Source organism: Dromaius novaehollandiae, chromosome 20 (genome assembly GCF_036370855.1).
Source record: "Dromaius novaehollandiae isolate bDroNov1 chromosome 20, bDroNov1.hap1, whole genome shotgun sequence".
NCBI lineage: Eukaryota > Metazoa > Chordata > Aves > Casuariiformes > Dromaiidae > Dromaius > Dromaius novaehollandiae.
This window is the reverse complement of record NC_088117.1, coordinates 1,519,873-1,532,261: the sequence shown is the minus strand read 5'-3', so window position 1 is coordinate 1,532,261 and position 12,389 is coordinate 1,519,873. Positions and strand designations below refer to the sequence as shown.

The 12,389-nt window shown below is 58.5% G+C and overlaps 1 protein-coding gene across 5 annotated transcripts in view; it reads left to right on the top strand.

The window, feature by feature from the left end:
- ABCA2 (ATP binding cassette subfamily A member 2) overlaps positions 1-12,389 on the top strand; it is a 44,790-nt gene that overhangs the window by 21,018 nt on the left and 11,383 nt on the right. For 2 of the 5 annotated variants that reach the window (XM_026106201.2, XM_064523539.1), the window contains exons 13-31: positions 78-174; positions 627-800; positions 883-985; positions 1,770-1,884; positions 2,529-2,719; positions 3,160-3,310; positions 3,594-3,798; positions 4,380-4,544; positions 4,897-5,104; positions 5,417-5,629; positions 5,989-6,185; positions 6,672-6,854; positions 7,365-7,549; positions 7,926-8,046; positions 8,341-8,631; positions 9,828-10,046; positions 10,434-10,536; positions 10,990-11,318; positions 11,994-12,207. In XM_026106201.2, the coding sequence (XP_025961986.2) occupies positions 78-174; positions 627-800; positions 883-985; positions 1,770-1,884; positions 2,529-2,719; positions 3,160-3,310; positions 3,594-3,798; positions 4,380-4,544; positions 4,897-5,104; positions 5,417-5,629; positions 5,989-6,185; positions 6,672-6,854; positions 7,365-7,549; positions 7,926-8,046; positions 8,341-8,631; positions 9,828-10,046; positions 10,434-10,536; positions 10,990-11,318; positions 11,994-12,207 (3,464 nt within the window). The remainder of the gene's footprint in view (positions 1-77; positions 175-626; positions 801-882; positions 986-1,769; positions 1,885-2,528; positions 2,720-3,159; positions 3,311-3,593; positions 3,799-4,379; positions 4,545-4,896; positions 5,105-5,416; positions 5,630-5,988; positions 6,186-6,671; positions 6,855-7,364; positions 7,550-7,925; positions 8,047-8,340; positions 8,632-9,827; positions 10,047-10,433; positions 10,537-10,989; positions 11,319-11,993; positions 12,208-12,389) is intronic. The other 3 variants (XM_026106204.2, XM_064523538.1, XM_064523537.1) reach the window with 3 other exon arrangements.

The following is a 12,389-nucleotide window of genomic DNA, read 5'->3' as shown; positions in this document are numbered from 1 at the left end:
CTCCGCAGTGTGTGCAGGGTCTACGTCCTGGACCCTTGAGGGCCAGCAGGATCTCACCAGTCTTCCCCTCCTGCCAGGTCAGTGTGGACATCTTCAAGGGCTTCCCAGATGAGGAGAGCATCGTCAACTACACACTGAATCAGGCCTACCAGGACAACGTCACTGTCTTTGCTAGTATGTTCCCAGGAACCAGTCCCTTCGTGGGGGGGTCCCCAAAGATGTGTCCTTTGCCAGACGTGCCCCAGGCATGGATCCAGCTCTGGGATGTTGACTGCTTTGGTGCATGTTTTGAGTGAATCGGCTTTGTGCCAGCTCCCTCTTGCAGTACCCATCCTCTCCCTCCTGACCCCACTCCTGCTGTTCCTCAACCCTGAGGCTGTCCTAGCTCATCCACCACGGATCTCTGTCACCTGCCTGCCCTGGGCTGCATCCTGTGCCAGGGCCATGCAAGCCTTCCTCGGTCCCGGTCACCATGTGGGCTAGATTCTTGGCTTGGCCCACTGGGGACACATTGGTCCTGGGGTCCCAGCAGAGCTCTCATGTTCCTGCCTGTCACAGTGCATTGGCTGGTGTCATTAGGCTCCTGTGGTGACAGTGCCCTCCCTGCCTTCCCCCCATGCCCGCAGGTGTCATCTTCCAGACCAACAAGGATGGCTCGCTCCCCCCTCATGTCATGTACAAGATCCGGCAGAACTCCAGCTTCACTGAGAAAACCAATGAGATCCGGCGGGCGTACTGGCGGCCTGGTCCCAACACTGGTGGGCGCTTCTACTTCCTCTACGGCTTTGTCTGGATTCAGGGTGAGTGCCAGCTCCTCGCCGGGGCTGCCCTCCATCCCCTGCCCGTGCCAGTTGACTCACCTTGGCCTCTCCTTCTCCCCAGACATGATGGAGCGCGCCCTCATCAATACTTTTGTTGGCCACGACGTGGTGGAGCCTGGCAATTATGTGCAGATGTTCCCCTACCCCTGTTATACCCGGGACGAGTGAGTAGCCCCACGTGCCACAGGGTGGGTAGGGGATGGAGCTTCCATTTTCCCTTGTGGCAGTCCAAATAGGCCAGGACTCTTCAACTGGGAAAAAGGGACAAGTGAGGAGGACCCAAGAGAGGTTGGTGACATTGGGAGTGATGAGCAACCAGTTACGCCCTGTTCCTTGGACCACCAGTCTAATGGGAGCCCTCGAAGCAAACAAGGGGAAGGGGTTTTCTCCCAGTTCATAATTCAAGTGAGGAGCTCACTCTGGTGTCTTGGAGGCTGAAAGACTCGGGGAGAACAATAGGTGCTTTATAAATTCATGGTAGATAGGTCTGTCAGTGATTGTTAAACATGGTGGTCCAGATGAAGCATCTGGCACATGAGAAGTCCCAGACTCACCAGCCCTCCAGGGCAGGAGGGTATAAAGGGCCTGTCCATGTCAGGGTAGGCAGGGCATCAGGCTGAACCTGCCAGGGCTGAGGCTGCTGCTGGCCGGTCTGCTGGGGACCTGCCAGCCAGGACACCTGGGTTTTGCTCTGGCCTTTGCTATGGGATTGTTAGAGGAGCTCTGAAAAATACTTCCCCTCCTGTGCCTCAGTTTGCCCAGTTATAAAATGGTGGCAGGATCGGTAGCTCTTTCAGGGCACTAAGGAACTGCTGAACTGGAGGCCTGTGGTCCTCCCCAGGTGGAGAGCCCCTCAGCTGCCCTGGGGCTTGTCCCCCCGGGGCTCTCCTCCATTCCCTGTGGTGATGCTGCCATCCAGCTCTCCCTTCTCTTCCCGTGCCCCACCAGCTTCCTCTTCGTCATCGAGCACATGATGCCCCTGTGCATGGTGATCTCCTGGGTCTACTCGGTGGCCATGATGATCCAGCACATTGTGACGGAGAAGGAGCATCGCCTGAAAGAGGTGAGGATGCTGGGAGATGCCTTGGGAGGGCCCAGGATCTTCCCTGCCCTGCTGCCCTGAGGAGGCCAGGCACAAGGACCAGTCCCACCTGCCGAGCCGCCTGGTCCGCTCTGTCACCCAATAGCTGTTCCTAGACAGCAGCAGCCAGGGGTCCCTCACTGGCCCAGAGCCACCAGCAAGAGCGGAGAGCTCCCGCAGTGGACAGGAATGTGGTGGAGCTGCTGGGCACAGTGCCAGGCCGAGCTGGCTGGCCGTCTCAGGGAACAGCTGCCAGCAGTAAGGCACTGAGCTCCACAGGTGAGCCTGGAGCCCCATCACCTCCAGGCCCTGCCTTGTTTTCCTGGGAAATGGGCTGCATTTGTGGGGGCACTGGGCTGGGATGGGTTCAGATCCCACATCCCAGGGCTCTGCTACAGCTTATCCCTGGGCTGGGCCACTCATTCTGAGTGTCACCAGCACAAACCCTGCCCAGCACAGGAGGAAGCCTGGCCCATCTGCACCCTGCCAGGTGGTGCTGTGGTGTGCCCGCTTCCAGCAGCCCCCAAAGTGCTTCTCCAAGCTGTTGTTTTGCTCTCCCAGCCTCCGTGAGTGAGGCAAGAGGGATGCACAGGGGATGGCTCCACTGAGAGGTGCTGGCCTTGCAGGTGATGAAGATGATGGGCTTGAACAATGCGGTGCATTGGGTGGCTTGGTTCATCACTGGCTTCGTCCAGCTCTCCATCTCGGTCACAGCTCTCACTGCCATCCTAAAATACGGCAAGGTCCTGATGCACAGCGATGTCCTCATCATCTGGCTCTTCCTCGCCATCTATGCTGTGGCCACCATCATGTTCTGGTGAGCTGCCAGATTCACTGTGTGCGATTAGGGGGCACCAAGTAGCACCGACCTTTTATGGGGTCCATGTGCCACAGGGCGAGGGTGCTGGGAGCTGTGCGGACAGGGGCCACTGGAGTGGCACAAGTTTCTCCCAGCCAGGTGATTTGAGGGGAAGTTTGTTACCATGACCCGAGTGAAATCAGACTGTGGGGAAAGCAGCTTGCCATGCCTGCTCTGGGGACCGCACAGCCCTGGTAGGGCAGGATCCAGGGTTGGGTGCTGGGGACTCCTCTGTCCTTGGAGGGGGACAGCTCTGACTCTCCCTTCCATTGAGGGAGGGTGGTGCTGGGGTGCAGGAGAGGGGGGTACTCAGGTGGAGAGCACAGCCCTTCTCTGATTGGGGGGAGGTCATCGATGTCTCACTGTGGGGCTGGCGGGTAATGCTGTCTTCCCTGCAGTTTCCTAGTGTCAGTGCTCTACTCCAAGGCCAAGCTGGCCTCAGCCTGTGGTGGCATCATCTATTTCCTGAGCTACGTGCCCTACATGTACGTTGCCATCCGGGAGGAGGTGGCACACGACAAGATCACAGCCTTTGAGAAGTGCATTGCGGTGAGTTGATTGTGGCTGCTAGGGGAGGGTGCCTGGGCCAGGATTTGCCCTGGGCTACCCATGACACTGGCACTATTATGGCCACCAAGCCCTGGGCAAACCTGTACAGTGCCCATGCAAGTCACAGTGCCACACAGGGCTTTGGACACATCTCCAGATGGTTTGGAGCATCTCCATGGGCCTAGATGGGGCAGAGCTGGGTAGTAATTAGCCCCAGGCTGTTCCTCCTGAGCTTGGTCCTTGGTTCCTGCTGATACCCCACTTCCCCTCCATCCCTTCGCAGTCCCTTATGTCGACCACGGCCTTTGGTTTGGGCTCCAAATACTTTGCCCTATATGAGGTGGCTGGCGTGGGCATCCAGTGGCACACCTTCAGCCAGTCACCTGTGGAAGGAGATGACTTCAACCTCTTGTTGTCCATGATGATGCTGAGCGTAGATGCCGTGGTGTATGGGGTGCTCACGTGGTACATCGAGGCCGTGCACCCGGGTACGTACAGGCAGTGGGGCAGGGTGGGCACAGGGGCACCCCTAACCTCAGGGGAGCCTCCCCGCTTGGGATGCTGCTGGTTCCTGGCCATGCTTTGCACTGGTATGGGGGGATTTGTCACAGCCTGCCTCCAGGCTCCCTGGCGTGTGTTCCATTGGGGACTGCTGCCCTCATGCCCCCACCCCTGTCCCCTGATGGGATCCCTGGAGCTTGCTTGAATCACATATCTCAGTTTGCTGGCTGACTAGCAAAACAAGGCATCCGGGGCTGGAGAGTTATTTTCTCTGACTGCGAGTTTGGGAAGGAGTTTCACCTTCTTCATTTGCTTTTAAAGTAAAACTGAAATGTGGGCCAGGTCCAGTTTTGCTTTGGTTCCTTGAACAACCCCACAGTGTTTCCCTGAGCCCAGCTGTCCAGTGCCTTTGCAGGCTCCCACCCCGCAGTGGTCTTCCCATGCCAAGGAAATCTCAGCACCAGTGGCCAGCTCTACCCCAACCCTCGTCAGGCTTTTCTGAGGACATGGGTGGCGGGGATGGGCTCGGAGAGGCCCTACCCTGACTCTGCAGGGGTTGTGCTTGCAGGTATGTATGGCCTGCCGCGGCCCTGGTACTTCCCTTTCCAGAAGTCCTACTGGTTGGGGAATGGGCGAGTGGAGACGTGGGAGTGGACTTGGCCCTGGTCCCGCACCACCCGCCTCAGCATCATGGAGGAGGACCAGGCCTGTGCCATGGAGAGCAGGAGACTGGGTGAGAGCAGTTGGAGGATGGTGGAAGGGAAGCCCGGGGCTGCCTGTCGGGTGCCAGGGTTTGGCCCTGGCTTTGCCACAGTACCCTGCCGTGGCCATGGACCCCTTTGTGTTCCTCCGTTACCATTGTCCTGAAGGAAAGGGTAGGATCCTGGGTCTGAGGCCAAGTGCTGCTGCCTGTCAGAGAGCTGCTCCCTACCATTTTGGGAGAGGGAGCTGGTGAGAAGCAGAGGAGAAGGGAGGCCAGGAGCCAGGACGGCCACCTGGCATGGGCATGGGCAGAGCAGGGAGTGGGGATGGTTCATTCCCTGGGAAGTCTTGCTCTGAGTCAGATTCCCCTACCCACCCCTTAGCTCCTCACCATCCTGTTCTTGTAGCAGAGGAGACGCGAGGCATCGAGGAGGAGCCGTCCCACCTGCCATTGGTTGTTTGCATTGACAAGCTCACCAAGGTCTACAAGACGGACAAGAAGCTGGCACTGAACAAGCTGAGCCTCAACCTCTATGAGAACCAGGTGGTTTCCTTCCTGGGACACAATGGAGCGGGCAAAACTACCACCATGTGAGTGTCTGCCAGGGTAGATGTGGACTATGTCCTTCTAGCCAGCTGGGGTGGGTCAGAAAGGTGCTGCATGGCTGTCCTCGCAGGGTCCTGTGGCTCTGCCGGTACCATGGCCAGAGGGAAGCGGTGTGGATGTGGGGGTGGCACAAAAGAGGAGCGGGCAATGGGCACAGGGCCCTGCTCTGACATTACCCTGTCTGTCCAGGTCATTGGCCAAGGACTCTGCCCAGCAGATAGGCTGGAGCTGGTGATTTGGATCAGGGTTGGATAGAGGTGCATGAGGTCCCTCACGTTGTTGCATTTCTCCACCAGGTCCATCCTGACCGGCTTGTTCCCTCCAACATCGGGCTCTGCTACCATCTATGGGCATGATATCCGGACAGAGATGGATGAGATCCGGAAGAACCTGGGCATGTGTCCCCAGCACAACGTACTCTTTGACAGGCTGACGGTGGAGGAGCACCTCTGGTTCTACTCACAGCTCAAGAGCATGGCAGAGGAGGAGATCCGCAAGGAGATGGACAAGTAGGCAACCTTGCCCCAGCAGACCTGCAGCTCCCCTTGCCCCCTCCTTTCCTTTGGTGTGAGCAGGTCCCCTTCGCATTGGCTGTGCTGTAGTGGGTGACCCAGGAGCAGAGATGTCTCTGAAAGTAGCTTCACAAAGTGTTTTTTGAACGTTGGGGCATTGGACTGTGAAAACCAGCCTAAGATCCCCTTATAGCCTGGCCATAGCTAGTCTGTCCCCATCTGCCAAGAGCCTCAGGCACTCGCACAGGAAAGAGGTGTGAAGTGCTGCCAGCAGGCACTGGGGCTCCGTAGCTGGAGCAGGCACGGGTGCAGGCAGGCCTTGGCAGGCCATGGTGCATCTCTCCTCCTGTCCCTAGGATGATTGAAGACCTGGAGCTCTCCAACAAACGCCACTCCCTGGTGCAAACCCTCTCGGGTGGCATGAAGAGGAAGCTGTCAGTGGCTATAGCCTTCGTGGGTGGATCGCGGGCTGTCATCTTGGACGAGCCCACAGCTGGTGTCGACCCGTATGCACGCAGGGCCATCTGGGACCTCATCCTCAAGTACAAGCCAGGTGAACAGAAGCAGGCAAAGCCCTGCACAGCCTTTCCCCCTTGGACAAGCTCAGGGTCCCCCACCGTGGCTGCCGGTGCTGGAGAATGGCCAGCCACAGTGTGGAAAAAACTGAAATTGGATGTAGGGCCTCCCCAGGAATGGAAATAAAACCCCTCACTGTACTTCCTGAGAGAGACCAGGTGAGCTTCAGGACTCCTGGGTTCCCTTTTGTTCTGTGCTCCTGCCTTGTGCCCAGATTGTGGCACGTTTTCTTTCCGTGCCTGTTTCCCCACGGCAGTCAGACTTCCCTGTGCTTGGCACCGCGGGTCCCTAGGGTGAGCTGACACTCAGAGGGCATTGCCCTCTGTGCATGCAGTTGCTTCCCCCAGGGCCCTGAAGCAGTTTACCTTGTTCAAGCAGCACCTGGTAAGGCAGGTACAGGCTTCCGTGGCCCCGGCGTGGTTATGCCCCTCTGCCTCACTGATGCTCTGTTTCTGCTGGGCAGGGAGGACCATCCTGCTCTCCACCCACCACATGGACGAAGCTGACTTGCTGGGCGACCGCATTGCCATCATATCCCATGGCAAGCTCAAGTGCTGCGGCTCCCCACTGTTCCTCAAGAGCACCTATGGTGACGGTTACAAGCTGACGGTGGTCAAGAGGCAGTCAGACACCAGAAACAGCACAGGTCTGTGAACCCAGCATGACCCTGGTGTTTAGGGGCAGAGTAGATGGGCCCAGCTCTTTTTCTGTCCAGAAGAGGGACAAGAGTTCAAAACCCAAATGCTCCCACTGCCAGGTTTCCATAAGCCATGTGGAGGGCTTAGGTGGACAGGGCCAGGGATGTAGGAGGTGATATCTCTCAGGCTCGATTTCTCCCTTCTGGGTCTCTAGTTAGATCGTGCATGGAAGCATTTGCCTCCAGGGCGCTGATTCTGGTCTGGCCCCTGCACTGCTTGCTGAGATGTTGAGCTGCAGGCAGTGGTGCCCTGTGAGGCTGGAGGGCAGAGAGCCTCTTCCCAGGGCTGGGCAGTGCAGGCAGGGACAGCCAGCTCTGTGGCAGGGAAGCTGAGAAGTTGCCAGGACCCTGCAATTGAGGATGAATGAAATCCTGAGGCGCTGGGCTGTAGCTTTGGCATTGGGGTGGTCCTGGTTGAATGACATGTGTGGAGTCATTGGTGCTGCCTCCCTGCCGTAGAGTCGGGCCAGCCACACAGTCCCCCGTCCCACTCCTCCGTCAGCCCCTGCTCCGAGCCACGTGTCTCCCAGTTCATCAAGAAGTATGTGGCCTCCTGCCTCCTCATCTCGGACACCAACACCGAGCTCTCCTACATCCTGCCCAGCGAGGCTGTCAAGAAGGGCTGCTTCGAGAGGCTCTTCCAGGTACCCAGTCTGCAGCGGACCCCAGTGCCAACCTTGCTGGTAGTGTGAGGACGAGGGTTGTCCTCGAGGGGCAGGGTGGGCACAGGTGGGCGTGGTACTCCCAGGAGGCTTTTTGGGGAAAAAAGTACAGATGAGCCTCTGCAGGGTTGGCCTCGGAGGGGCAGGACACAGTGCTGGGCCTGTTCCAACCCCATCCAAGAGCTTCACCTGCACGTGCCTACAGTAGCTGGCTCAGGGAGAAGATCCTGCCCGACACTGGGTGCTCATGGGGTGAATGGGTGCCTGAGGGATCCCCCTGTGCCATGGCAGGGTTGTGGGAGGCCGTGGGGGGGAAATGAGCTTCCAGCCTTCCACATGTGGTGCTTTCCCTCTGCAGCATTTGGAGCAGAGCCTGGAGGAGCTGGACCTGACCAGTTTTGGGCTGATGGATACCACCCTCGAGGAGGTCTTCCTCAAGGTGTCTGAGGAGGACCAGTCTCTGGAGAACAGCGATGTTGGTATGGACCCTGGGGGGCACGTGGCGGTGTCATTGACTCTGGGACATGTGGAAGAGAGGGAAAAGTGCTGTGTGTCATACTTGACATGGACTTTGTGGCTCCTCTCCCCTCTTGCATGGCAGCAGTACTCTCCAAATGGCACAGCAGGAGAGGCTGCCTCATGCCAGCCAAGGGCAGCCAGATGCCTGCTCCAGTCTGGGTTTGCAAAACAGATTTGGGCCTCTTCTCTGCTGCAACATCACCTCAAAGGCTGCTGTGGCCAGCACTGAGTGGCAACCCTCTTTCTCCTTCCAGACATGAAAGAATCCAAGAAGGATGCCCTGCGGCCACCCGCCCCCGAGTTGGGCCCGAAGCCTGAGGCCAACGGGGAGCCCCTTGCTGAAGCAGAAGTGCCTGAGAAGCCAGAGGTGGAGCTAAGCAACCTGGTGACCTGCTCCAAGCTTGCCCAGTCGCAGGCGTCCCTGCGCTCAGCCTCCTCGGTGGGCTCCGTGCGGGGCGATGAAGGTGGGGCTTATTCGGAGTTCTTTGGGGATTACTCTCCGTTGTTTGATAATCGGCAGGACCCTGATAACATCAGTCTGCAAGGTTTGTAATACCGCATGGCAGCCCTTCGCTTTACTAGCGGGAGGTGTGGGGCGTGCTCGCCCAAGTGAGACGCTGCAGAGGTCAGGTGCTCTCTTTGGGGACGGGGTGGGTGGCTGGCAGGTGGCACAGCACGGACCTCAGCCCATGCGCACCCAGCTCCCATCCCCGCTCCTAAACGGGGAGGTGAGCTGACCCTTGTCAGGGGACTCCGATTCCCCTCTGTGCTGGAGATGAGGGCTGTGCCTGCTCGGGCGAGTTCCCATGCGGGGCTGAGCTGATGCACAACAGACGGATGTGTCCAGGGACCCTGTGCAGAGAGAGAGAAAGGGAAGCCCCTGGCTGTGCAGGCCTGGGGAATAGCAATCTGTGGGAAGACAGCTGACTGCAGGGGATTTGGGTGGGATTTTGTCTGCAACTGGCTGCTTCCAGCCAACATTTGCAGCCCCCCAAAGTGGAAGCGTGTACGTGAGGAGGTCCCATGTTGAGACACAAACCTAGTGGGCTTACTGACCGATGTTAGGACACAGCTAGCGCTAGTCCTTGGTCTCTTCTCTTATTTCCCTTTGTCTCTCTCAAATCCTCCTGCAAGCTCCAAACTTCAACAGACTCACTCCCACTAACATGCTCTCTCCTTAGACTAGCAGCCAAGCACGGGGGGTGGCCTGGAGGTGTGGGTCTGGTGTGGTGGGTACGCTGACACCTTTGCTGTGTGGCTGGGTTTTTTCTCTTGGCTGGCCAGCCTGCCTGTTCAGCAGAGAGCCATTTTCCAGAGAGCAGGTTTGCTCTCCAAACTCCTGGCACAATTTCAGGACTGTATCCTTGCCTGGATGCTCAAGTCACGCAAGGATACAACATACAGACAAGGGCCCAAAGGCTACTGTTTTATTCACGAACCCTTTTTTGGGTTATCCCACCAGCTCTTGTCATGGTTAATTTAGAGACGTAACATTCTTCTTCCCCTGCTAAGGCTGCATATCTCCGTGAGGATTACTGAATTTGGGTCAACAGGGAGGCAGAGCAGGGGCGGGTGCAGCATCCCAGCTGAGCTCTCCGAGTCCCAGCCCCAAGCTCACTGTGTCCCCACACCTGAGACCCATCCACCCCGCTTCCTAACAGCGCTAATCCCTTGTGCTGCTCAGTCCTCTCAGACCAGCCTGCTCATGCTTCCTTCTCTCCCTGCTGTCTCCTTCCTCCAGATCAAGAGGCTGACCTGGAGGCGGAGGACAACGACCTGGCGGGACAGGGGAGCTTTAAGCTGGAGGGGTCATGGCTGAAGCTGCGGCAGTTCCACGGGCTGATCGTCAAACGCTTCCACTGTGCCAAGCGCAACACCAAGGCCCTCTTCTCGCAGATCCTCCTGCCCGCCTTCTTCGTCTGTGTGGCCATGACTGTGGCGCTTTCCGTGCCCGAAATAGGTGCTTACAAGCCCTAGTCCCAGTGGGGTCAGGAGGAAAAGGGGACGCTTGCCCCCATCTCCTCCCCAGTGTCCAGATTTGTACCCCACAGCCAGGCCAAGCATCTGTCATCCTCCATCTTCAGAAGCTGCTCCTGCAGCTCAGGAGCAAGGGCATCTTTCCCACCCTGCTGCTCCGACTGCCCCTGCATGAGCCGAGTCTCACTGGCTTTGCAGACCCAAATGCTGTGGGCTCCTGGTAGCCTTCTCTGCCTGCTCCAGTTTGGCTGGTGGTGAAGGTGCTGGATGCTGGGAGGGGGTCAAGGTAGAGGCTCGCGGGGAGTTTGGCCAGTCTGTCTGCAAGGGAGGCAGTGGTGGTGCGAACAGGTTTCTCTCCTTGACCCCGCAGGTGACCTGCCTCCCCTCATCCTCTCGCCATCTCAGTACCACAACTATACGCAGCCCAAGGGCAACTTCATTCCTTATGCCAACGAGGAGCGGCGTGAGTACCGGTGAGAGCCCCTCACTGCCTGGAGAGCAGCATCCTGTGCCCTGTCCCTGTCCCCATCCGCTGCTGCAGCACCTTCCCGGGACCACGCTGGGGAGCAGGGAGGGGAGCCCACAGCATGTCTGGCACTGAGGCTGGCTTGGGCTTGAAGCACAGCCATGGCCAGTGCCATGTCCCCATGCAGAAAGCACCTACCATCCTTCCCCAGGGTGAGTCTCTTGGAGTGGTGCCAACCCTGACACTGGTGCTGGCTGCACCCAGCAACTCATCTCGTGCCAGGCCAGACTGCAGGGACTCCCAGGGCTGTGCAGCCAGGGTGGCCCTGCCCGTACAGCTGTGGTCCGTAGAGGCCCCAGGGACTTGCCCAGCAGAAGAGAGCTGAGGTGGCAAGTCCCATATCTCCTCAGGGAAACCCTCTGCTTCTAGCTCCTGCTCACCCACTCTTCTCTCCCCACAGCATCAGGCTGTCTCCTGATGCCAGCCCCCAGCAGCTGGTGAACACCTTCCACCTGCCCTCAGGCGTGGGTGCCACGTGTGTGCTCAAGACCGCCTTCAACAACACGCTGGACCAGCCCATGCAGACCCTGAACCTCAACAGCAACGAGTCCAAGATGCTGGCAGCCAAGTACTTCGATGCCATGTGCATCGACTCCTTCACACAAGGCCTGCCGCTCTCCAACTTTGTGCCACCACCTCCGTCCCCAGCCCCCTCTGACTACCCCATCTCAGTGGACGAGGACCTGCTGCGTGCCTGGAACTCCACAACCTTTTCCTCTGCCATCAAAGGTATCGCCAGGGCCTGCGCTGGTGCCCAGGTCTGTCCAGGCCCTGGGTTCATAGGCAGGAGAGGTGATTTATCTCCCTCAGCGGAGCAGTGCAGGGACCCCTGAAAGTGCCCCTCAGGCACGGTTTGGCCTGGCTCTTGCAGAGTATTGCTCAGCTGTGCTGCTGGCTCAGGGCCGGTGTTACCCTTGGAGCACCTCTCTGCATTCAGCTTCCAGCAGTCCTGGGTGAGCTCGCTGGGCTGGTCAGGCCGTCAAATGTCCCATGGCCAGCCTTGTGTCACCCTCACTTGACCGGCTACTTTGTGCCTAGCTGGAGAAATGGCTACTTTGTCTTCTCCAGATTCAGTTCACAACCTCCATCTGAGTCGTTTCCATCCCGGGTCTACTCCAAAGTTTTCTTCATGTCTGCCTCTTGGCTCCTCTCTGTCATTGGGACCCCAAAGGCCTCTCAAAAGACTAGGCTCTGGCCCAGTGGGAGCTAGCCCTTGTAGAGCAGAGTGATCTCTCCCTGCCCTGCCAGCCAGGATGCCTTGGCTGAGTGTGCAGCCATTTGTCCTGGCGTGACTGTCTCGTCCTCTGCTACCCTCGTGTTGCCCCAAACAGCCCCCGTGACCAGAGACTGATGAGGTGGTTCTGGTTAGAGCTTTGCTTTGAGCTGCCTTTCTCTGCTCCTCAGAGACCGTCACCTCAGCCCCGACCCTGCCCCGAATTATCCACGAGCCCATCAAGTGCACATGCTCCATGCAGGGGACTGGCTTCTCCTGCCCCAGTGGTGTGGGAGGGCATCCCCCGCAGATGAAGGTGGTGACAGGGGACATCCTGGCAGACATCACTGGGCGCAACGTCTCCGAGTACCTGCTCTACACCTCGGACCGCTTCCGGCTGCACAGGCAAGAGGGAGGGTGGGAGAGATCTTCCTTGAGCCCTTGGGGCCGTGGGTGTGGGGAGAATGAGGTCCTTGTGGAGACGGACCAGGGGACCAGCTGGAGCCAGCAGAGCTGGATGAGTGTTGCCCTGCTTCTGGACTTAGGGGAGAATGGTCACAGCTTCTCACTGGTGACTTGTTCCACAG